A 25,131-nucleotide genomic window follows, 5' to 3' on the forward strand; every position below is an offset into this window, starting at 1 on the left:
ACATGGCTCTTTTTAACAATGAGGCAATTCAGGCCAGTTCCAATAGGTTTGTGATGGAGAGAGCCATCTGCACCCAGAGAGAGGAGAATGGAGACTGAGTATGGATCACAACATAGCATTTTCACCTTTTCTGTTGTTGTTTGCTTATTCCCCCCCCCCTTCATTTTTTCCCCTTTTTGATCCGATTTTTCTTATGCAGCATGATAAATGTGGAAATATGTTTAAAAGAATTGTACATGTTTAACCTATACTGGATTACTTCCTGTCTAGGGTAGAGGGGAAAAAGAAAAATTTGGAATACAAAGTTTTTCAAGGGTTAATGCTAAAATATATCTTTGTATGTATTTTGAAAATAAAAAATTATTATTTAAGATGATCAATTCTGATGGATGTGGCCCTCTTCAACAATGAGATGAACCAAATCAGCTCCAACAGAGCAGTAATGAACTGAACCAGCTATACCCAGCGAAAGAACTCTGGGAGATGATTATGAACCACTAGAATTCCCAATCCCTCTATTTTTGTCTGCCTGCATTTTTGATCTCCTCCACAGGCTAATTGTACACTATTTCAAAGTCCTATTCTTTTTGTACAGCAAAACAACTATTTGGACATGTATACATATAGTGTATTTAATTTATACTTTAACATATTTAACATGTATTGGTCAATCTGCCATCTGGGAGAGGGGGGCAAGGAGGGGTAAAATTGGAACAAAAGGTTTGGCAGTTGTCAATGCTGTAAAATTACCCATGCATATATCTGGTAAATAAAAACTATAATTAAAAAAAAAGAGAGAGAAAATTATTATTTAAAAAAAGAATAAAAACAAAAAAAAAAGAAAAAAGAAAAGATGGAAACATAATATCCAGGCTCTTTTTTATTGTTATTAATTCCAGGTAGTCTAATGATTCTTATATTCTCTTTCTGATCTATTTTTGGATGTCAATTGTTTTTAATACCTTATTTTCTTGTTTTGTGTGGGAGGGAGGTAATTTTAAACTCTCTTGATTATAGTATTTTTTCTTTAAAGTTATTAACCTATTTTTAATCCATTCTAATTTTCAGGAAAAGTGATACTTAGATAAGATTTTATAACCCTTGTATGAAACTGTTCAGTCTCCTTCCAAGTCTTTCCTCTGTAACTTCCATTTCTTTTCTTTTTCTCTAGTGCTTTAAAAAAAAATTCATTTTTGCATTTCCAAGAAATTCTTGTGGTCAAGATGCGTTTTTCTTTAAGGCTTTGCTTATAAATATTCTGCAGCTATTTTATTCTAGATTTGTATTCGGGCATGGTACCATAATACCTTTATCATGGTAATTTTGGTTTTTGCCTATTTTTAACTCACTCTCCTAGTTTTACTTTCTGAATTGGAATTTTGGTTTAGGGCACACTCCTGGAGGGAATGCTAGTGCCTCATTTGGTTCTGATTTGGGATACTCTTGCTACTTTTTCTGAATATTGAGTTCTATGTCAGTTGGTCAGGCAACAAGCATCTATTAAGTATTTACTATGTGAGAGGTACTATATAAGTGATAGGAACAGGACCAGAAAAGGATAAGAAAAAAAGCCTCCTCCACTCCCACTCAAAAAAAGCTGAGGTACAAGATGACATGTAAACAACTATGTACTCACAAAACTATATGCAGGACAAATTGAAAATAATCTCAATGACAAGGCATTATTAGTATTAAAGGGATCAAGGAATAGGATTTTAGCTTAACCTGAATGAAGCAAAGGAAGCCAAGAGGTGGAGATGGAAGAGTCAATAAAAATGCCTGGAATTGAGAGTTAGAATATATTCTATGAAGAAAGGCAAGGTGGCCAATGCTACTGGATCACAAAGGGAGAAAATAAGACATAAGTATACTGAAAAAAATGAAGGAGGGCAGCATGTTTTGGTTGCTAAAAAAGAGTAGTTTATATTTGATCCTGGAAGTGATAGGCAGTTAGTAGGGCTTATGTGAGACATGTTATTTATTAAGGTAGAATAGGACATGACAACTGATTGGATATTGGGGGGAAAGGGACAATAGGAGCAGTTGAGTATGATACCTAGTGAGTCTCAGCAATCAGAATAATGATGGTACCAAAAATATAAATAAAGAAGTTCAAAAATGGGAAACATTTTGAGGAAAGATGAATTCAGTTTTGGATATGTTAAGTTAAAAATATCTATGAAATTCCAGTAAATAGATATCCAATAAGCAACAGAAGATAGAAAAAAACTTAAGCAATGGATGGTGGGTGAAATCAAACTAAACCTTAACAGAACAAAATCAGCAACAGGACCAGGGGAAAAGGGACTAGAGCAAAAAGGTCAGTGTAGAGTTGAACAGATTTACCAAGTAGTCAAAATCAGGAAAGGGAGGAGTTGGTGCAAGGATGATGGTTTGGAAAAGAATACAAAGGTAGAGAAATTGGGGGTCTTGCTTTGGATGAAGAACAAGATCTGGGGTTACAAAACAGAGGTAAAGGTAAATGACAAAAGAGTGATCATATAAAGGAATGATATTTCAGAGTTAATGAACATGAAGTAGTGCATTTATTGTGTAAGACCAAAGGTATATCCATCTCTCTGTGTAGCTGAGGATCTAGAGGTTAGTATTTGAGGGAGTGTGAAATACATAGTAGGAGGACAGGAGTTCTTCAGGGATTTTGGGTCTGACTCAACCCAGAGACTTACAAATTTTCAGGGCACTCTAGATGGTCTGATGTAAGGTAAAATCTGGTTGCTGTCCTTCTGGTCCTTTCAAGATCCTGACTAAGGACTGATTCTGGGAGAAACAAGTGCAGACTTGTCCCTGGTTGGAATTCCAGTAAAATACTGCTTATCCTAGCCCTTGTTAGCTAACTGGAGGGCTCTGGGAGTTCAGCGAAACAGAACTGCAGGCTCCCCTTAGGCCTGAAGTCCCTGCTCTAGTTATTCAGCTGCACCTCAGAATAAGTTTGGGGCTAACTCGGAGACTCCACTCCAAGGCTAGAGCCTCACAACTGCTGGCTGGCTCCTGTTGTTCACCCTGCACTCTCAGGTATTCATGACCACTTCTTGCTGTAACATATAGCTGCAGTCCCCAGTGCAGTTTTTGTGCTAAAAGGCTTTATATGAGACATTTCCTGACTGAAGTCTCTTTGATAATGCCCACAGGTCACCATTCCCCTATCCCAACCTTGGCTGAAGAAATGACTGGGTTTTTAACTTGTATTTTCCAATCCCTACTCAAACTGATATTTTATCCAGACTAGTTAAGGAAGAGATCTGGGAAGGAAGGAGAGAAAGGAATACACATTTATTAAATGCCTACTATGTTTTAGGCACTGTGGTAAGTGTTTTATAAATATCACATGGAAAACAATTTTATAAGGGAGGAATTATTATGCACGGTTTATAGGTGAGGAAACTTACGCAGACAGTGCCTAAATGATTTTCTCAATATCACAGAGCTAGTTAAGTTTCTGAGGTTGAATTTGAACTATTTTAGATTCTTCCTACTTTACCATCTTTGCTAGTCTTTCATTTTTATACTTTATTCCCCGATGCCTAGCACAGAACTTGGCACTTTAATAATTAAGCCCCTCAACTTCTGTCTGCCTCACTTTCCTCATTTGTAAAACAAGAATTATAATAGCAATTATTTCACAGGGTTGTTGTGTGGATCAAATGAGATCATATTTGTAAAAAGAGCTTAGCTTAGTGCCTGGCACAAAGTACACAATGTAAAGATGTTCATTTCTTCTCTTTTCTTCTCCCATTTAAGAAACTGGTTTTACAAATAAATAAAGTGCATACTGGGTGTTCCAAATAGTCTTAACGCCATTTTAAGCTTTAATAAGTTATTAAGTATTAAAGTAGAAAGGTATTACTTAATAATTTATTAAATCTTATTAAGATATTTAATAACTTATTAAAATTTAAAATGGCATTAAGACTTTCTGGAAAACCCTGTACATGCAAATCTTCATACACAAATATCTCATTTGTTTTTAAGGGAGACAAACTACTTGCAATTAGGTAGTGCCAGGAAGATAAAGGGAAATACCATCTGTACATTGCCTTACAAGTTTTGTTTGTCTGTTTGTTGCTGAGGCAATTAGGGTTGACTTTCCAGGGTCACACAACTAGGAAGGGTTAAGTATCTGAAACTAGATATGAACTCAGGTTCTCCTGACTTCAAGGCTGGTGCTCTATCCATTGTACCACCTAGGTGCCCTGCCTTACAAATCTTAAAAGTGTTACAGCTCTTGCTATCATTATTTTTGTTGTTGTTGATGCTTCTGCCTTGTGTATAGCACATGATGTAAAAAGGGAAAACTGATTTGAACCAAAGACACAGAATTGAAAGCAAATAGAAACTTGTTACCTATGTGCCAGTATAAATTAAGATCCAGACAGCAAGAATCATATGAAAGATTCCACAGATGCCCTTTACCTGTCAATACACTGAGCAGCCAGGCAGGCAGTGGTTAGAATCTCTTTGATGTGAGTCAACCAATTAGAAGCTTCTAATTTGCTAAGCCACCGGTCCATGTTATGCGACTGGTCATTACAAGCTTCTACAAGTTTTATCAAACTCTCCTGAAGAATATGATACCTTTTGGGAAAACAAAAATAAACAATTCAGACTGTTATTTAAAAATAGTTGACTTTTACAAAGCACCTTAAAGTTTACAAAGTATTTTATATGCATTACCTCATTTGATAATGTAGAGAAGCATATTAAAAATGAAAAAATTATGAAGTAAAATATTTCTCTAGTACCAGGGGCTCTTAATGTCTATAAACTTTTTAAAAATATTTTGATAACTGCATCTTAATATAATTGGTTTCCTCTGTAATCTTAAATATTTTGCTTTATGAATTTAAAAACATTATCCTGAGAAAGGGTTTATAGGCTAGGAAAGGGCCTCGATGCCAAGCTAATCCGCCTGCCTCAGTTCATTCATCTGTAAAATGGGGGCTAATAAAAGCACTATTATCCTTTAATTCTTCATATAATATACATAATGAAACTGGGACTCAGAGAGATTTAGTCAACCACATATAGCCAATTATTAACTTTGGGAGGAAGGCTACATTGTTGTACATCATCACCACTAAGGATAAAGATCTAAACACCAATACTAAAAGAAATCTGCACAAATGCTTAAATACATTAGATAAAATCTGCCACTCTGAACTGCTTGGGAAGAATCTTCTGCATCTGAGATTAGAGCAAACGCCCAGTGTTCCCTCAGTGGCCAAGAACATCAGCCTAACATTAGGCAGACTTCTCTAATGTTCTCCTGGCTCCAATGCCTATCAGTACCAGATGGCTGCGCCAGTGACTTTGCCACAGTTGATTCAGAAGTTTTGGCAAATACAGAGAAAGGGCAAAAAGTAAATTACAAAAGTAGGTGTGGGACACACTAATAACAAACATATGTAAAATTTATGTCTTACAGTTTTGAAATTTATGTCATGTTTGAAGATCAACAAGACTCACCACAATACTACTAAGGGGCAGATCTTGTGGTAATAACATAAAGCTGATACAGAAAAAGGACAAAAATAACAATATCTTCAGCACCTGGGATGTTCTCTTATCACCTCCCATTTCATCAAATACTGAAAGAGAGTTCCCAGTACAACTTTGGGTCTTTAAAGCAAGTATTTATGAGTTTGTTTGAAAAAGTAATTTCTAACTACTTAAGAACCCACCTTTTACTTTTTATTTTAAAAGACTATATTACCTTTTCCAGTAGATTTTACCTCTCAATGGACTTGTGAATGCGTCTCCACTGAGGATAATGAGCTTCCTGCTCAAAACCACCTCCTTTAGCTCTAGCTTGCTGAGCCACATTTAGAGATCGGGTATCAATAATGTAGCCTCGTTTTCCTACACGAAGGGTAGCATTTATAAGTTTTTCATCTTCTTTGCACCGTCTCCCATTGGTGCCTGTGAGTGGTTGACTACTCCGGATCATTACCTAGAAAGGACAGTAGAATTTAAAATTCAAGAAGAGCCCACAAAGTTAACCTTCTTCCCCTTCACCAATTCCCTGCCCCCCTCCAAAAAAAAGAAAAGGTAAGTTATTGAACTGAAAAAAATTTCAAAATAATATATCCAAAAGAACAAGTTCTTGTGAAAGGAGGAGGAGAACAGCCAGAGGTCAGACAATATAACTTTAAAAATGCTGAAAAAACATTATACCTGATTATTTATCAGGTCTTGGATAGGGAAAGGGATTGGATCTGAGATTCCCTTGGTATAGGCAAACTTCCAGGAGAGAAAACTACTACCAATAGTCTTGGAAAGGTGCCTAGAATATTGAGATATTAAATGACTTATCCAAGGTCACACAGACTCAACATATCAGAAGGGGAAGTCAAACTTAGATCTTCCTGTCTTCAAAGCCAGCTTTCTGGCCATTATACCCATGCTGCTTTTCAAGCCTTGAAACAGAAGTCAAAAGACAAATATTCTGGTTATGATTTTGATAGTGATTTTTTTTTTTTTACTACAAATGGGTTTAAAACTGAAATATATGTACCCATTTCATATTTTCCACTATCTATCTGTGGGATAATGGAGTATCCTATTTATCCGTCTGTGAGGTAATGATGCACTCTTTACAATTAAACATTATTCAGTTAGAAAACATAATTTTTCAACAGACTAGAAAACAAATACACATATCCATAAACATTTCTCAACAGGCTATATCCATAAACATTTCTCAACAAGTTACTGTCTTCAATGAAGATTGTAAAGTAGTAAAAAATAGCATCAGTTACTACAAATATTCATTTGAATTTGTATCTATGGGATAATGTCTACTTTAGTTAAAGGATTGAGATTTGTATTTATTGTATTTAAGATAACTGTTTCTTAAAGCAATACATAATTCTAATAATTAAAATACTTGAAAATAGTTTTAAATCATTCAATCAGTTTCTTAGTAATGGATTGAATGTCGTTTATACACACTTGGCTGGGCTTCTTAAAGGGCAATTCTTTGTGCTGTGCTCTGAAGTGAACAAAATCTGGGTTTTCTGGACTTGAGAACTGGAAAATGGATTGAAAAGCATACCCTGACCACAGAAAATGTTCTGTAATCGGATCCCTAAAGTCCAAATTTGAAATGTTTTAGAACCAAGGGTGAGAAAACTACAGAGAGCCAAATTTGCTCATGAGTTAAAAATCTTAGTTTTTATCTTTTTAAATGAAAACATTGCTCAAAAGGAAAAAAAAAGTAAAAATCATTATCAATTCATGAGTCCAGAAGAATCTGAGTGGTTTGACTCACCCCTGGGTTTAGATAATCACAGAAATCTGAAAGGGTTAAGAAGGAAAAATACCAATTGTCATGAATAGTATGAGATTCTTCAGGGAACAAAAAAAACCAAATTGTACTTACCATTCCATTTTTTTTATGGTAATAACTAAGTACTGGGAAGCGCCCACCATGACGAAATGTAGCCACTTTTCTTAGAGCCTCATCATCAATGCAGTTGGGCACAGTAACAATTGGAGGGTAAGAGGGGCAGACAGAAAAATCTTTATTGACGTAACTCAGTCTCCATTCTTTGGTCTGTAAAATGCAAATGAGAACTTTTCATGCCTGAACAAGAATCTAAATTTCACAAAATAAAAGCATCATAAAAACTAGAAGAGACATGACAGATTCCCAACCAAAACTCCATTTGGGAGGATGCCTTTCTATGCTTTCCATCTCTGCCTCAAAACACTCTGGAGAAGGGGTAGCTTTCTCCTCTGTCTGGAAACCTATTCTTCAGGCAGCTCTCTCTATTTACTTGAATGATAAGCTAATATCTGTCCTGGCCACTCTACCTTACTGGTTCTAATCAAGCTTTCTATGCAAATACCAAACAAATCTGCTTCTCTTTCTACATGGCCTATTTTCAGATATCTGAAACTCTTATTTCCTGTTAGCCTTCATAAAATTAAAATTTTTGAACTCAATTTAGATTTGAAGGAAAGGATGCAAATGAATTAAAAATGTATTTCATTTTTCAGGCATAGGCTCATAAAGAATTATGATATATGCCTACCATTCAAGATAGATCTGGTCTATAGGTTATCCATTGTTAAGAAAAATGTCTACATTATGAGAAACAACTTGGAGAAGAGTGTAATCCAAGAGATTTTAAAAAGCTCCCCTCAAAGTTTCTTTATCTTAAAAATATTAACTTCCAATTCAGAACACTTAGGTCATAAATGACATGACTAGACCAAGACAATTATGAGAACTCTGGTAAGCATTAAGTAATATAAAATTGTAGAAAAAAACGTATTTAAATCTTATTTTCCTTTTATTATCACTAAGGAACTATGTAATTTCATCTCTGTTTCTATGAATGTGGCAATTCTTAAACTTTTGTTTTTAACGTAATGTGTTCTTCACTTTGCCTTCTTTTTATCTTTCATTGACTCTAAAGACAATTTAACAGTATTTGTAGTAAGAAAGGGACTGAATTTTTAAAATTATATCAAATAGGTATCTCAATATTGAATAGGTCATTCTCCCAGGTTTCAAACTAAGGCTCAAATGAAGTACACTTCTGTGAGGTTTAGAGTTACTATAATTACCAAATAATTCCTTTGGTTCTAACACTAAAAGACTTTCACATACTCTTGACCTCCTTAACAATTTATTGGAATTAAGAGTCAACCCTTCTATTATAACTTACCAACTAGCAAGAAAATATTACATAGTTTTCTTGGGTTCTGCTCATACAAATCAGTGTTAAGTATTTTTAGATATGATCAAGAAGTTAAGTTAGAATTATAAAACCCCAAAATCAAAATTTGAAATTGCTTATCTTAGCTTTAGTAAATATCATTAAAGACTTGTGGTGGCTATTATGATCAAAGAAATGAATGACTAGGAAGAAAATCTGTGGGTAAGAGCAACAGTTTAACTATTAGACAGTCCATATTCTCCTTTGGCACTTTGAAAAAATATATAAAATGGCAAAGGGTAAAGTTAACCCCCAATAGCAGAAAATAAGTTAAGTTTCTTTATTTGGAATTAAAGATAAAGAGTTATCTCATATTTTTATTCCAAAAGTTTTCTTGAGGATTCATGAAAATCAGAGTGCCTTTTTTTTTTTTTTTTTTTTTAAAAGACAAATAAGGGTGAATTTCAAAGGGCAGTATTGAGCTTCAATTAGGTATAATTCTTGAAAAGAGACTTACATCTGAGAAGAGTTCAAATTCTCTCTCAGGAAGAAATGTATGCCAGCCATCTTCTACCACTTCAAACATGGGTCGATAAAAGAAAGGATACATCAGAGTGATGGAGTCCAAGGTTGACAAAGCCTAGAAAAAAATAAAGCAACATTTAAGAAATAAAAGAAACTGGTTTTGTTTTCATAGAAAAGATGCCATAGTTTATACTTAGATTCAACAAGGCATCTAACAAACCAAAATAACAGCAACAATAATGAGAGTAACTAATATTTATATAGTACTTAAAGGCTTAAGCTATATTTATATGTTGTTTTATTTGGTCACTATAAGCCAGGTAAATGAGAATTTATTATATGCCAACTATGTGTCAGGCACTTTGGATAAAAATAAAGGCAAAAAGCCCCTCCCTTAAAAGAGCTGACAAACTGGAGACACTGAGTAAATTGCCTTGTTTTCCCCATATAATACACCATCTCTATACTAGGCATTTTGCTGGTTATGCAACTCTCTGTCTCCATCTCTGACTCCTAGTTTTCTTCAAGTCTCATGCAAAGTTGCATATTCTACAAGGAGCCTTTCCCAGTCTTCCTTAGTGCCTTCCCTCTGAAATTACCTCCAATTTATCTGGTATAAATCTTATTTGTCAACTCTTCCTAACTTAATTCTAGTATTCTACCCACTATTTTACACTAATTTATACTTTTAGTTGGTGAAATTGATCAAACAACAGTTTCATTTAAAAGAATGCCAAAACATCTCTCCTGACTTAATTCTAGTGCCCTACTTCTGTTGATTAGTTCCAATTTTCTCTAATATAACCTGTTTATACATAATTGTTTGCAAATAGTCTCTCCAATAAGACAAAACTCCTTCAAAGCAGAGACTATCATTACATTTTTACCTTTCTTTGTATCTTCTGTGCTTAGCATAGTGGCTGGCATATTAGTAGGGGCTACTGCCCGATAATTCAATTTTAAAAACATATACAGAAATAAAAGGAAAAAATTTACTGGACACTCATTGTTCATAGGTATGTCATGCCAATATAATAAAAATGACAATACTATAAAATATACAAATTTATTGTTGATACCATATTAATGTTAATACCATATATATTAATACCAAAGGAAATTTAAAAAAAAAACTAGGCAAAATACAACAAAATTAATTTGGGAAAACAAAGGTAGAAAATCTTAATGGACATAATGAAAAAATTGACAATGAAGAGGGATTAACATTACCAGACTTTAATAATATGTTAGTATCATAAATCCAGAAGGAAGAAACTATAGAGGACATGTATGCCTATCCCTTAGTTTTCAGTTGAGAATACCATGGCCATAAATCACATTAATCTAAAGCTAAGATTAAATTCAAAAGGTCAAACTACATTAAAAATTTTAAGAACATGAGATCTATTACTTTTAGTGAACATGGATAGGAAACTCCTAACTACACAAAGGATGATGGAGATCATAAAAACCAAACAGGCAATTTTGATTACATAAAATTTAAAAGCTCTTACACAAATAAAATTTTTATGGAATTAGAAAATAAATGATAGAAGGGGGGAATGTTTGCACTGCCTATCAATTGACCTACAAGTATTTATTAATTCAGGGTGCATATAAATGCAATGGAGGACAATTTTCACTTGCAAGCAGTTTATATTCCATGATGGACTAATAAATATATAGAAAATAATTACAAATAAATAGCAAGCAGAGGATAAATACAAATAAATTCAAAGGAAGAAAAGCAGTAGTAGCTGGAGATCAAAGAAGGTTTCATACAGGAAAAGGTGATATTTCAAGAGAGTATATTCAAGAGAGAGGTATTTCTTGAAGGAAAACAGCATTCTCTCTGTGCCTCAAACATAATACTCTTATCCCTTCACCTTACCTCTGCCCTGCCTGTGCCCTGTATTTGGATTGTACTCCCTCTTTATCTCTGCCTCAGAATTCCTTCAAGAAATACCTCTCTCTTGAATATAAAAAAAATCAGTCAGTTAAATGATAATGATGCAAATTGAAGTAAGCAAAACCAGGAAAATATACAATTATAATCTAATATATTTTTTATAAAGTGGAAACTAAATGCAGTATAATTACAATGAACAAGACTGAACCTAAAGAAAAAAGAAGAAATTGCACTTGTGCCTTTTTTGAACAAACTTGGTTTGGCAACTTGATGTGGAACATTGCCTGTAATTTAAGGCTTGGTTTATGCATTAATTTGTTTTGTATAACTGCCTTTTTTCTTCTCTTTGTAACAAGAGATAGTTCTCTGGGTAGAGAAAGGGAGGAACAAATTTAAATAAGCCAAAAGAACAAATCAAAGTAATTTGATTTGAAGTAGTCTTTCATATGTTTCTTAATAGTTTATAATTCTTATGCCCAGAAGGATGATTTCAGAAAGGCCTGGAGACTTACATGAACTGATGCTGAGTGAAATGAGCAGGACCAGGAGATCATTACATACTTCAACAACAATACTATATGAGGATGTATTCTGATGGACGTGGCCCTCTTCAAAATGAGATTAATCAAATCAGTTCCAAAAGAGCAGTAATGAATTGAACCAGCTACACCCAGCGATAAAACTCTGGGAAATAAGTGTGAACCACTACAAAGAATTCCCCATCCCTCTATTTTTGTCTGCCTGCATTTTTTATTTCCTTCAAAGGTTAATTGCATACTATTTCAAAGTCCTTTTTTTTTTTTTTTTTTTTTTTTTTGTACAGCAAAATAACTGTAAGGACATCTATACATATATTGCATTTAACATATATTTTAAGATATTTAACATGTATTGGGCAACCTACCATCTGGGGGAGGGGAAAAATTGGAACAAAAGGTTTCTCAGTTGTCAATGCTGAAAAATTACTCATGCATATATCTTGTAAATAAAAAGCTATTTAAAAAATAGTTTACAATTCTTTTAAGAACTGTTCATTTACTTTACCTTTTAAGATTCTTGGCCTCTTAAACTAAATAATTTCCCACACGTATCTTAGATCTTTATCACACAGATGACTCAGATTTTTAAAACCAGTTAGTTGCTCTCTTATCCTGGCTACATTCTATTTGTGCAAAATCTTTTCAAATTCATGTAATATATATATATAATTTTTTACCCTTTTCATCTTTCTCTCTTTTTTAGTTAAGGATTCTTTCCCAGGCTTAATTGTGAATGGTATCTCTATCCATTTTCCTCTTTTTCTTTTTTAAATGATATATTTATATTTAACAGACATTTCATTGTGAGGAATATACCTCAAGACTATGAATGATAAAAAGGTCCTATATTCAACAAAATATTTATAGCTACATGTTTTGTACTGGTTTTTGGAAATAAAAAACTACTTATTGTTATGAATTTGTAATGAACAAACATGGCCTCATAAGAAGGATATGAGAATTCAGTTTCCCTCCTTTCTTTACAGAGATGAGGAAGATGGAATATGGAACACTTCATATAATATAGACTTGGTTGATATGTTGGTTAATTATAAATTATTTTTCCCCTTTGTCTTCTTTTGTTATAATGGATAGTCCTCTTAGAGGGGGAAAAGAGATAGTTAAGAAATACATAGGTGATGTAAAATTTAAAAAAATAAAACAAAACAATAAAGACATTTACAAGTATGGGTTTACCTGGTTTTATCTAAGTAGACATGTACTAAGAAGGTTAAGTGTAAATCAAATTGAGGTACCTCATAAATGCATTAAGGGAAGTTTGCTTGCTAATTAAAAGTAACTTACAGTGAATCCTTTTTTAATGCAATCTTTTTTTTTTTTTTTAAGTGAATAATCTACTCTAATTTTTCTTAGCTCTTTTTTGTGAACCTGGAGTAAGTAATTTAAAATTTGTTCTGGAAGATCACATACAATATGTCCCATTTGAATCAATTCTTGTGGTCTACTTCTGATTTTCAAAGTGCTTTTGTTAACATCATTGCAACCAAATTATAGCAATTAACATAATGTGCACTGTATTTTTCTGAATAATTTTGGAAATACACTGATTATTTGTCTAAATTCAGGTTTTATATCAAGAATATAATGCATATCCCAACTGTACATACCCTTTGATCCAGCAGTATTTCTCCTGGGCTTATATCCCAAAGAGATCTTAAAGGAGGGAAAGGGACCCACATGTGCAAAAATGTTTGTGGCAGCCCTTTTTGTAGTGGCAAGAAACTGGAAACTAAGTGGATGCCCATCAGTTGGAGAATGGCTGAAAAAGTTATGGTATATGACTGTTATGGAATATTATTTTTTTTTTTAAGAAATGACCATCAAGATGATTTTAGAAAGGCCTGAAGAGTTACATGAACTGATGCTGAGTGAAGTGAGCAGAACCAGGAGATCATTGTACACAGTGACAAGAAGATTATATGATGATCAATTCTGATGGACATGACTCTTCTCAACAATGAGATGATTCAGGCCAGTTCTAATGATCTTGTGATGACGAGAGCCATCTACACTCAGAGAAAGGATTGTGGGAACTGTGTGTGGATCACAACATAGCATTTTCATTCTTTTTATTGTTGTTTGCTAGCATTTTGTTTTCTTTCTCACTTTTTTGATCTGATTCTTCTTGTGCAGCAAGAAAATTATATAAATACATATGCTTGTATTGAATTTACAAATTTCTACTATGTTTAAAAAAATAAAAATAAGATCTATATCATAAAAAATAATATATTCCCCCTTATATTAAAAAGAAGCAGGAAGAGCAAACTACTATTCAAAATTTTTATGCCTTTAAAAAAAGGAATTTCTACAGCATATAAAGGAACTATGATCATGTTGAATGATTGAGCTTTTACTTCTTTGTTTACACTGGACAATTCAGTAAAATGAAAACAAGAATTAAAAAGTAAATTGGTGTGATTCAGCATATATATATTTCAATTTTTTTTTTTTAGTTTGTTTTGTTTTTTAAATTATAGCCATTATAGCGTAGTTAGTGAAGGAGTCCCTGGGACAGTTAGATGGCATAGGGATAGAATACTGGCCTGGAGCTGGGAAGACCTGAGTTCAAATGCAGCCTCAGATACTTAATAGTTGTGTGACCCTGGACATGTCACTTAACACTTTTTGCCTCAGTTCTCATCTATAAAATAACATGGGAAAGGAAATGGCAACCCACTCCAGTATCTTTGCCAAGAAAACCCTAAATTTTCTGAACCATTGAATACTAAATATCACCTTTTGGGGTACAGGATGGTTTTAATTCTTTGAATAACAGATTATGGTTCTTCTATATAGTCTACAGTGCTCAAAAAGAAAACATAATCATAACAAGTAGAAATGTTGGTCTTTTTTACCTGCCAGGCTGGTGGCTACATTGATTGATCACAATCTCAAACTAGAAAAAGAAATGTGCTTTTCTGGCCCAGCTATTTATTATACTTCTAGTCACTTCTTTTTCTATTGATTGTTATCTTATTCATCATTGATAAGGAAGTCATCCTGCTAGTATCCTTCCTCTCAAACAATTTTATATCAAATTATTTTGCATTTCTTTATACACTGATATATGTCCTTGTTTCCCTAAATAGCATGTAAAATTTTTGCTTGTAGAGACTGCTTAGGGTAGTTGTATCTCCATCCCCTATAGTACTGGCACATAATAAACACTAAATAAATGCTTGCTTAATTAATCTCTTTTTCTTCCTCATCTCATGTCACCCAACATGTTTTCTGTTACTGTGTTCTCATTCACTGATATCTCATGTAATAAAGCCCTTATTCTTGCCAAGGCAAATCTTCCAATATAACACAAGTAATATTATTCCATCCCACTACACTGGCAGATTGCCCTTTCTCTCACTTATCTTCAATCTCACCATATTTGAGGGCTGCTTCTTTGTGACCTACAAACATGCCCATTTCTGTCCTTTTCTTGAAAAACCCTCACTTGATCTGTGCCCACTACTTATCTTCCAACAACTCTCCTCTATTTTGTGGTTAAACTCCTTGAGAACATTGTCTCCATAGATGCCCCCCCTTCCTTCCTTCTTACTCTCTTCTTAAATCTTTGAGAATCTTACATCTGACCCCATCATTCAACTCAAAACTGCTCTCTCTAAAGTTACTAACAATCTATATATTCCTTTCTCAGTTCTTATCTTTCTTGACTTCTCTGCATTCTCTAATGTAGTCAATTATCATTTTCTTCTCCTTGTCACTGTCTTCTCTCTAGATTTTCATGACATTGTTCTTTCCTAGTTCTCTTCCTATCTACTTAAGTGATCCTTCTCAGTCTCCTTTGCTGTTTTCTCACCTGGGTCACACCTACTAATTGTGATTATCCCACAGGAATCTGTCTTGGACCTTCTTTTCTTCTCCAGCTATACTATTTTACTAGTTGATCTCATCAGCTCCCATGAATTCATTTATCATCTCTAGGCTGATGATTCCCAAATTACTTATACAGCCATAAATTCTCTGGTTATCTTGTCTCAAATCTTCCAATAGCCTATTGTACATCATGAACTAGATGCCCATAGATAACTTAGATTCAACATTTCCCAAACTAAACTTATTCTCCTCTTCATCCCCTCAAAAAATAAAATAATAAAAAAAAAAAAAAAAAAAAAAACCAAACACAATACACCCTTCCATCCTCCTAACTTCCATGCTACTGCTGAGATTACCATTATCCTCCTTGTCACCCAGGCTTATAATACAGGTATCTTACATCTTATATCCAATCTGATGCCAAAGCCTGTCAATTTTTATCTTAGTAACATCTCTTGCACATGCCCCCTTTCTCTTCTGTGACACTGCCATCACCTTAATGAAAACTATCACCTCATAGCTGTACTATTGCAAAGGTTTGCTGATTGATCTAACTGGCACAAGTCTATCTTCACTCCAATCCATCTTCCACTGAATTGTCAAATCACCTTCTTAAAGCAAGTATCTCACTATGTCATCCCTCTCTACCTCTCCTAATAAATCCCAGTGACTCCTTATCATGTCCAGAATCAAATCTAAAAATTCTTTTTGGCGTTCAAAGCCCATCATAAGCTGGTTCTCCACTCCATCTTTTCAGTCTTCTTAACTTTATAACATCCTATGTATTCTTTAATCCTCTGACATTGCCCTCCTTGCTATTCCTTCCTGAAACTACAAACTCCATTTCCAACATCATTCATTTTTTACTGATTAGCTCTTTCCTGGAACACTTTCCTTCCTCATCTCAAACTCCCAGCTTCCTTTAAGTTCCAAATAAAATCCTATCTCTTACAGGAAGTCATTCTCAAATTCCCTTAATTCTAATGCCTCTCCACTTTTGATTATTTCAAATTTACATCTTGTTTTATGAGTTGTTTACATGATATCTCCCCCATTAGACTGTGAGTTCCTTAAAAGAAGGAATCATTTTTTACCTTTCAATATATTCCATGTACTTAGCATAGTGCCTGTCAGGCACTTGATAAATGTTTACTGACTGATCATATTCGATAATTTCCCCCCCACCAAAAAAAAAAAACAAAACCAAAAAAACAAGATTCCTTTTTTACTTGAATTACACTGATTTTGTTCATGCTTTTTAATTTCATGTTACTGAAATAACTGATTTTTTTTTGTGATCCAGTTTTCTCTTTTGTTAAGAATTTCCCCCTAATTATAACTATGAAAAGTACTTTATCTGTTTTCTTATTTTTTTAAATAAGTAAAAATATAAAATATAAAAATTAAATTTTAAACATTTACATTAAACACATATTTTGAGTTTAACTTTTAAGTATTTCCATGTCAGAAATTTGACTTAAAAAATTCTATATAACAGTGCCATGAAAATCTTTGAAAATATAATTCATTTTGATTTGCTTTTGATAATTCATTCAGGGCATAGTCTTATCAGTAGAATTAATAAGTCACAATGATTATTTTTTATAACTTTTCTGGATTGTGCTCTAAAATGATTCTAAAAGTTCATAATTCTACTAGCAATAAAGGAGAACATTTGCTCTTTCACAACCCTATCAGCACTTTTAATTTATTTTTATCAATGTGAAGCCAAATGCTCCATTTTAAAGATATGGAAGCTAACAGTCAATTTCCCAAAGGCTAGCAACTTCCCCAAAATGAAAGAATCAGTGTCAGAGATAAAACTCCAAAAAGAATTTTTGGCAAATTTTCACTTGAGATAAAGACAATTACATCATCCTAGAAGCTAATAAGTTTCCAGAATATGAGTACAACACTAAATGAGGGTTAGAAATTTAAAACTGATATTGAACCTTACAAAAAAGGATACATTACACTAAAAGATGCTTTAGCTATCTAAGTCAAATAGAAGGACCCTGATTATCTGCAATAGTCTTGGATTTAAGTAAAAATTCTCTTTTCTTATTTCCTTAATATAACTTCTTTGACAGAGCTCTTACCTCAATAGAACTGGAAATATTCAAACATTCTTCCATGCCAGGAATGTCCAACTGAATAATCCGTAGATCTTTGCATTTTATGATTATGGTACCCAATGAGCCCACGAATCTGAAATATAGTATGTCATGCACAGGGATAAAGAGAAATATTTTAAATAGAAAACTCCAATCTGTAAAATTCAACTCTACTAATAATGAAATCCTCTTTCTGAAATGATGTACCATACAATAAAATCTAAATTCACACTAATTGGGGGAAGGAATCCATAAAAAGTGTGAACTTTAAGCAAATATATTACTTTAAAATATACATACAGTAATTAAAATTAGACTAATTCACCTAGGACACTTCATTTAAAAATAGATATAAAAATGACTTGTCTCAACTATTTATTCCTGATACTTCCAAAATTCAGTACAGTTCCTTTACAATCTTATTTACACTCTATTTACAACTATTTAGCACAAAGTATATGCCATATATATGTTTACTCCCTCCTTTTCCTCTAGCAATTAACCAACTCTCCTTTCCTCTAACAATTAACTAACTTCCTTATTCTTTCTACCCTCTATAGAAGTCCCATATTTTTCCAGCTACTAAGATTACTCTCATGTTAAGAGTTAATTCATGGCAGAAACTAGGCATGGACCCACATTTAACACCACATACTAAGATAAGATCAAAATGGATCCAAGATTTAGGCATAAAGAACGAGATCATAAATAAATTAGAGGAACATAGGATAGTTTACCTCTCAGACTTGTGGAGGAGGAAGGAATTTGTGTCCAAAGGAGAACTAGAGATCATTATTGATCACAAAATAGAAAATTTTGATTACATCAAATTAAAATTTTGTTTTTCCACAAACAATGCAAACAAGATTAGAAGGGAAGTAACAAATTGGGAAAACATTTTTACAGTTAAAGATTCTGATAAAGGCCTCATCTCCAAAATATACAGAGAATTGACTTTAATTTATAAGAAATCAAGCCATTCTCCAATTGATAAATGGTCAAAGGATATGAACAGACAATTTTCAGATGATGAAATTAAAAACTATTTCCACTCATATGAAAGAATGTTCCAAATCACTATTGATCAGAGAAATGCAAAGTAAGACAACTCTGAGATACCACTACATACCTGTCAGATTGGCTAAGATGATAGGAAAAGATAATGATGAATGTTGGAGGGGCTGTGGGAAAACTGGGATACTGATGCATTGTTGGTGGAGTTGTGAAAGAATCCAACCATTCTGGAGAGCAATCAGGAATTATGCCCCAAAAGTTATCAAACTGTATATACCCTTTGATTCAGCTACTACTACTGGGCTTATATCCCAAGGAAATACTAAAGAAGGGAAAGGGACCTGTATGTGCCAAAATGTTTGTGGCAGCTCTTTTCATAGTGGCTAGAAGATGGAAGATGAATGGATGTCCATCAATTGGAGAATGGTTGGGTAAATTATGGTATATGAATGTTATGGAATATTATTATTGTTCTGTAAGAAATGACCAACAGAATGAATACAGAGAGAGAGGCTTGGAGAGCCTCTTACATGAACTGATGCTGAGTGAAACAAGCAGAACTAGGGGATCATTATACACTTCAACAATGATACTGTACGAGGATGTATGCTGATGGAAGTGGATATCTTCAACATAGAGAAGAGCTAATCCAATTCCAATTGATCCAATTGATCAATGATGGACAGAATCAGCTACACCCAGAAAAGGAACACTGGGAAATGAGTGTAAACTGTGAGCATTTGTTTTTTGTTTTTCTTCCCGGATTATTTTTACCTTCTGAATACATTCTTCCTTTGCAACAACAACAACAAAATTCGGTTCTGCACATATATAGTGTACTTAAGATATACTATAAGATATTTAATATGTATGGGAATGCCTGCCATCTAGGGGAGGGAAGGAGGGGAAACATTCGGAACAGAAGGGAGTACAAGGGAAAATGCTGTAAAAAAAAAAAAAAAAATTACCTATGCATATGTACTGTCAAAAAAAATGTTATAATTATAAAATTAATTAAAAAAAAAAAAAAAAAAGGAACAAAAAAAGGAGTAAATTCAAAACTGGTCAGCTGTCCTGCAATCTAAAGTACCTCAAACTATAAGCAATAGCCTGATTTAAAAAATAAAAAAATTATCTTGCTGATATTGTAATATATTAATTACACCAATTAATACATAATATTTTCCAGCTTAACCAATTTCTATAAAAGCGGAAAAACTTGAGGAAGAGAATCTGAAAACTACAAAATTTATTTTTTTAAAAATAGTTATAATAAGGATTCTTGTTAACCTGAAACTCTGTTACTATACAATTTTTACTACTCTGCTTTCAAGAAATAAGAGAGAATTCCCAGTCCCCAGGACAGCTAGCTCCTAACATATTCTATACCATTATTCAGTTTCCATCAGAGGACTAGGCTTGGAATCAAGAATTCCCAAGTTCAAATCTTCTAACATTTATTCTGTCAAGTGACATAACTGCCATCTGCCTCAACTTCAACTTCAACTATAACATAGGAATAGTATATATTTTCCAGAGTTGTGATTCTCATGAGATAATATTTGTAAAATTCTTAGCACAATATCCAGCACAAAGTAAGTGCTACATAAACATTAGTTATTATGCTATTATTATTATTAGTTCTTTAGCCACCAAGATAGCTTCTTGGTACTGTCAGTCCAAAAATTTTGCTTTAAAAGAGATATAAATCACTCTAACATATTTAACATGTATTGGTCAACAAAAGATTTGGCAATTGTCAATGCTGTAAAATTACCCATGCATATATCTGGTAAATAAAAACTATTTTTAAAAAAAGTTTAAAATGCAATTAAAAAAAAAGATATAAATCCCTGATTATTTTTTAGAACCCTCAACACTATTTCTTGGGACTTTTGATTGAATTCAAAGTCTACTTCTAAAAGATTTTCATTAGTGGAAGGTGTCTCCACATAAATGAAATCACAGATTCAAATAAAAAAAAGTAAGGTGGGGGAAATGACATCACTTGGGCACCAAATGGATGGATTTCAAATATAATCATGACAAAACAAATTGAAACTTGAAGGTAGATCTCTTTATGACATGCAAAAGAAAATAACAAGCAATATGAGGGAAAATGTCTCCATTGTGATGATTTGCAGCTTATGATTCTTTTTATTTCTTTTTGAATGGAAGACAGCAGAAGGAAAAAAAAAACAGATATTCAAAGAGTGCAAAGTAATAAGAACAGCAATATAGTGAAGAGAAAAGGAGGATTGAGATAAGGCTGTGTGATTTGTGTATCTTGTCTTCTACTGGACTACAAGCTGAGGAGCTCATGTGGTTGCAGACAAAATAAACTCTTCATACCTCTTTTTTGCAAACTTCCTAGTGCTTAGTACTAACATGTAGGCACTTAATTCTGGGGCAAGTGATAAATATTTGAAGCAAAAGAGACAAGGAACAAAAGTTATAACTATTTATAATGGGAAACAAGGTCTCCTGAGTAGCCATTTTTATGATTTGGAGCAAAAGAGCCTTCCTAAATTTACCAATCCCTCTTTCACCAGAAATTTCATCATTAGAGAATACAACTAAAGTATGACTTTCTAAGCACTCTTGTTTAAAATGTGAGTGTTTCCTTTGTACAAAACATATCAGATTGTTGGCAAACATTTAAATTTTTAGTTTGCTAGCTTTAAATTTCCTCCTGGATTTTTAGTTAGTATTATTTGTACAATTGTTTTTCAATTCAGTTCCCTTTTCTAAACCTCAATTTCCTCATCTGCAAAATGAAGGAGTTCGCTTAGATGATGTCTAAAATCCCTCCAAAAACAGTCTCTTTCACAATTTTGCTTAGGGCAGGACTGGTTGGAGAAGACCTATTTCTTTCATTAAAAGCAGAAATAGTCCACTATAAAGACTTTATTATCTCAACTAAAAATAGACTGATACAAGCAACCTATATAAAGGTTAGAAGAAGGAAGATGGAATGTCCAGTGTGAAGAACAAGGTGGCCGCCAATTTGGAATTACTGTAGATAGTACATATGGGTAGCCATACAACAGGCCTAGAATATAATGGGATTTAAAGGGCAAAGGAGTTTATGGTGGTTGGGAGGTACTAGAGCTTATGAAAGGGAAGTGACAATGTTTTAGGAATATTATTTCAGCAGCTGGGTAAAACATAATTGTCAAATGAGTGAATCAAATTAAAATGTAATTGAGAAATATTTAAATAAAAATATAACATAGTCAATGTTCATTTATGGTTTTCTAAACCAATCAATTTTTATTGAGTTTGATATCACTGATGTAGAGAATGAACCGAAGAAGGAAAAGAGTGAAAAAAGGAGAATCCAGAGAGTATATTACTGAATAGTAATGGAAAGAAGGGAACAAATGTTGGGGGAAGGGCAGAAATAAGAGATGGCACCCAATTGGATCCCTGGGGTGAGGCAGACTGAAAAGTCAAGGAGGGCTCAGACTTTGAACTGGACTTACTTAGAAGTGTCCTTGACAGAAATAAGAAAGTTCATTAGATAAATGGAGAAGAGAAAGAGAAAATATGTTTGGATGTGTAGAGTTTGACTTGAGCTATATTATCCAGTCCCGAATGTCCAACTGAGAGTAGCTGATGTAGGAATGAAGACCAATAAAGAGGCTAGAGCTAAATATGTAGATCTGAGAGTAGTCAAGCTAGAAAAACTGAACCAATGAGAGTTGATAAACTGACCAGTTAAAGAAAAATAAGAACCCACGACAAATAAACAAACCAAACAAAATAACTAGTCATTCAGGAGGAAATTTAACGCTACAAACTTTATGCCTTGAAGCATAACAGATTAATCAAGTGACAGGATGAACAATACAATCCAACCACACAGACAGAATCCGAAGTCTTAGAACCCATAAAGAGCCCAGAGTTCCAATTTTACTCAAAGTTGTTAAAATTAGTTCATACCTTATTGTAAAACAATATGCAAGAAGGCATTATCATCTCAATTTTACGGCAGGTAAAGAAACTGGTGCATGATCAAAATCGATAAAGGTTAATAAAGCATCCCTTTGAGACAGCCTCAAAATGAAGTAAAATAGAATGATTTAGAATAACTGATGCGCAGTGAATCCGTGCAGGTGCCTAGAACTAGGTTCCTCTTTTAGGCTATTTTCCCCACTTTCCAAATTTCTCACAATCCAGGTCCTAAGGAGAGACATTCTCCAGGAATTCAGAAGTTACTTTGGAGACAGGAAAAGATAACTTTAAAAAACTACTCTGGGATGAACGCCGGAGAAACTGATCAGTTAATAAACACTGATTAAACGTCTACTGGGTGCTAGACATAAGGTTACAAGTCAGGGACACAAGAACAGCAGGAAACAGTTTCTGCCCTTGGGGAACTTACAACCACCAGGGAAAACGGACAAATAATTGGGTACCAATGAGATATAGGCGGAATAAACGGGACAGAGCAGGAAAAGGCCTTTGAAATTAAGCTACTCCAACCCCACCTCCCCACCACCCTTTTAACAGAAAATAAGATTGAGGCCCAAAGGATCATCTTTCCGAGCTCATCCTAGCGGAATTTCGAGCAGGACTCACCGCTTCTCGATGGAGTCGATGTTCGAGTGGAGCAGCCACAACTCCTCGGTGTTATCCTGCCGGGAGGACAGGATCAGGTGATGGCCGGTCAGGCATAGCGTGCCTTCCACAGCCGGGTAGAAGGGCCGGTGCAGCACCACGTTGTCCACTCGCGGTGTCTTGATCAGCTCCGCGAACTCCATAGCGGCCCGGGGGACCAGAAACCCGAGGAAGGGGTCGCAGGGTCGAGACTGGCTGCAGGGCCTGGTCGTTCCTCTCTTCCCTTCTTCCTCAAGCTCCCGGCGGCCGGCCCCTCGAACCCGGTCGGAGAGCCCCGTCTCCCACACCAGCCCAGGCCGGGGGTCTCAAGGCCCGGAGCTGTTTCCCCCGGCAACCCCGTCTGAGGGGACCGGGGGGCGTGGGGGAGAAGGCGGGGTCCTCTTCCGGGGAGCGGGGAAAGCGAAGGGATCTCAGGCCCCGCACATCTCCAGGCAGCTGTCCACTCCGGGCGGAAGTAGCTGACGCCCAAAGTCCTCGAGCGACTCCGGGCGGAAGTGGCTGACGCCCAGAGCCCTCGAGCGACTTCGGGCGGAAGTAGCAGAGGCCCACAGCCCTCGAGCGACTCCGGGCGGAAGTAGCAGAGGCCCAGAGCCCTCGAGCGACTCCGGGCGGAAGTAGCAGAAGCCGATTGGGAGAGTAGGTCTGTAGGTCTCGTGCCCGGAAATGGTGCCTTCAGATTTAAATTCCTCCTCATCTCCCGATTCCTACACTTGTGTAAGGAAGGAAGTGGGAAGTCTCGTCCCTGCCACTCTTGTTCCCCTGAGCCTCAGCAAGCCCAGAATAAAAGGGCCGCAAGCCTGAGGCCATCTATGGTGCGAAGCTCGGACCGAGAAGCCGATGGCCACACCCCCCGAAGCTTAGACGAGCGGATTGGGGCTGTGGGCCCCAGGTCTAGAGTCGGGAAGTGTTAGCTGGCGTCTCGTTCCCTCTGGAAAGTCAGGCCCGCAGTGCACTGATTTAGTACTGGAGAAAAGTGAGCTGTATAGGAGCGGGCCCGAGGGAGCTCAGGAACTGGGTTCCATTGCAGACAGGTGGTGCAACTTAGTGTCCGCTAGGTGGTGCAAGTGGCTAAAACTCCAGACCTGGCTTAAGCAGGACCCGAGTGCAAAACCTCGCTTCGTGAGCGCGGGAGAATAACTTTTACTTGCAGTTTCCTCAACCGTAAAGTAAGGCTGTTACTAAACAGCAAACACCTGGCAAATAACAGAATAAACGTGGTGCTGTTTTGTGTCGTTTTTTCAAAGCTTTTTAAAGTTTATACATGCTCCCTGCCATCTCCATCTCTCTCCGTTGATTTAGAGACTACGTCTCTTCTTACTGCTTGTTTTTTGTTGTTTGTTTCATTGTTTTTAACTTTTATTCTTCCTGATTTAAATCACGCCTTAATTTTTAAATTGTTTTTCTTTCCCTCTTCTGGTCTCAGAATATTTCTATATCTTTTAAATATGTCTCCGTCTCCGGGGGATGCCGTTGCCATTTCCTCTCCATCCTTATCCCTTCCAATTAAAAACCCAGAGGGGCTTGTAAGGCATTAAGCAGTTAAACAGGAGGGCTCAGCCATCGCATTCATCAAAGGGCTCACATCTTTCGAAATTATCTTTCTGTAAAATATTTTTAAATTGCTCTGCTCCTGCTCACTCCACCTCTCCTACTTTCTTATGGTGCAATAAAATCTCCTCTATGAGATCTAGGCGTTTTTTCTCCTTTAAATTCACAATTGAAGGGAGTAGTAAATTTTAGTTAGAAGTTAGTGAAAATAAAATGTTATTTTTTAAATCTACATTCACAATTCCCTGAAATCTCTTCACTGATTCCAGAGATTTGGGGCATTCCCTTACATTCCGGTTCCTTTCTTTTTCCCATTTCAA

General features: G+C 35.1%; 1 protein-coding gene across 1 annotated transcript in view; it reads right to left on the reverse strand.

Moving 5' to 3' along the window:
• Window positions 1-23,749, reverse strand: part of MTMR9 (myotubularin related protein 9) — a 46,019-nt gene extending 22,270 nt beyond the window's left edge. The window contains exons 1-6 of the mRNA XM_074287542.1: window positions 23,225-23,749; window positions 17,612-17,720; window positions 9,202-9,324; window positions 7,400-7,573; window positions 5,751-5,968; window positions 4,432-4,593 (exon numbers count right to left, since the gene is read on the reverse strand). Coding sequence (XP_074143643.1) covers window positions 4,432-4,593; window positions 5,751-5,968; window positions 7,400-7,573; window positions 9,202-9,324; window positions 17,612-17,720; window positions 23,225-23,406 — 968 coding nt within the window. The 5' untranslated portion in view covers window positions 23,407-23,749. The remainder of the gene's footprint in view (window positions 1-4,431; window positions 4,594-5,750; window positions 5,969-7,399; window positions 7,574-9,201; window positions 9,325-17,611; window positions 17,721-23,224) is intronic.
• Between the last annotated feature and the right edge of the window lie 1,382 nt (window positions 23,750-25,131).

Source organism: Sminthopsis crassicaudata, chromosome 2 (assembly GCF_048593235.1).
Source record: "Sminthopsis crassicaudata isolate SCR6 chromosome 2, ASM4859323v1, whole genome shotgun sequence".
Lineage (NCBI taxonomy): Eukaryota > Metazoa > Chordata > Mammalia > Dasyuromorphia > Dasyuridae > Sminthopsis > Sminthopsis crassicaudata.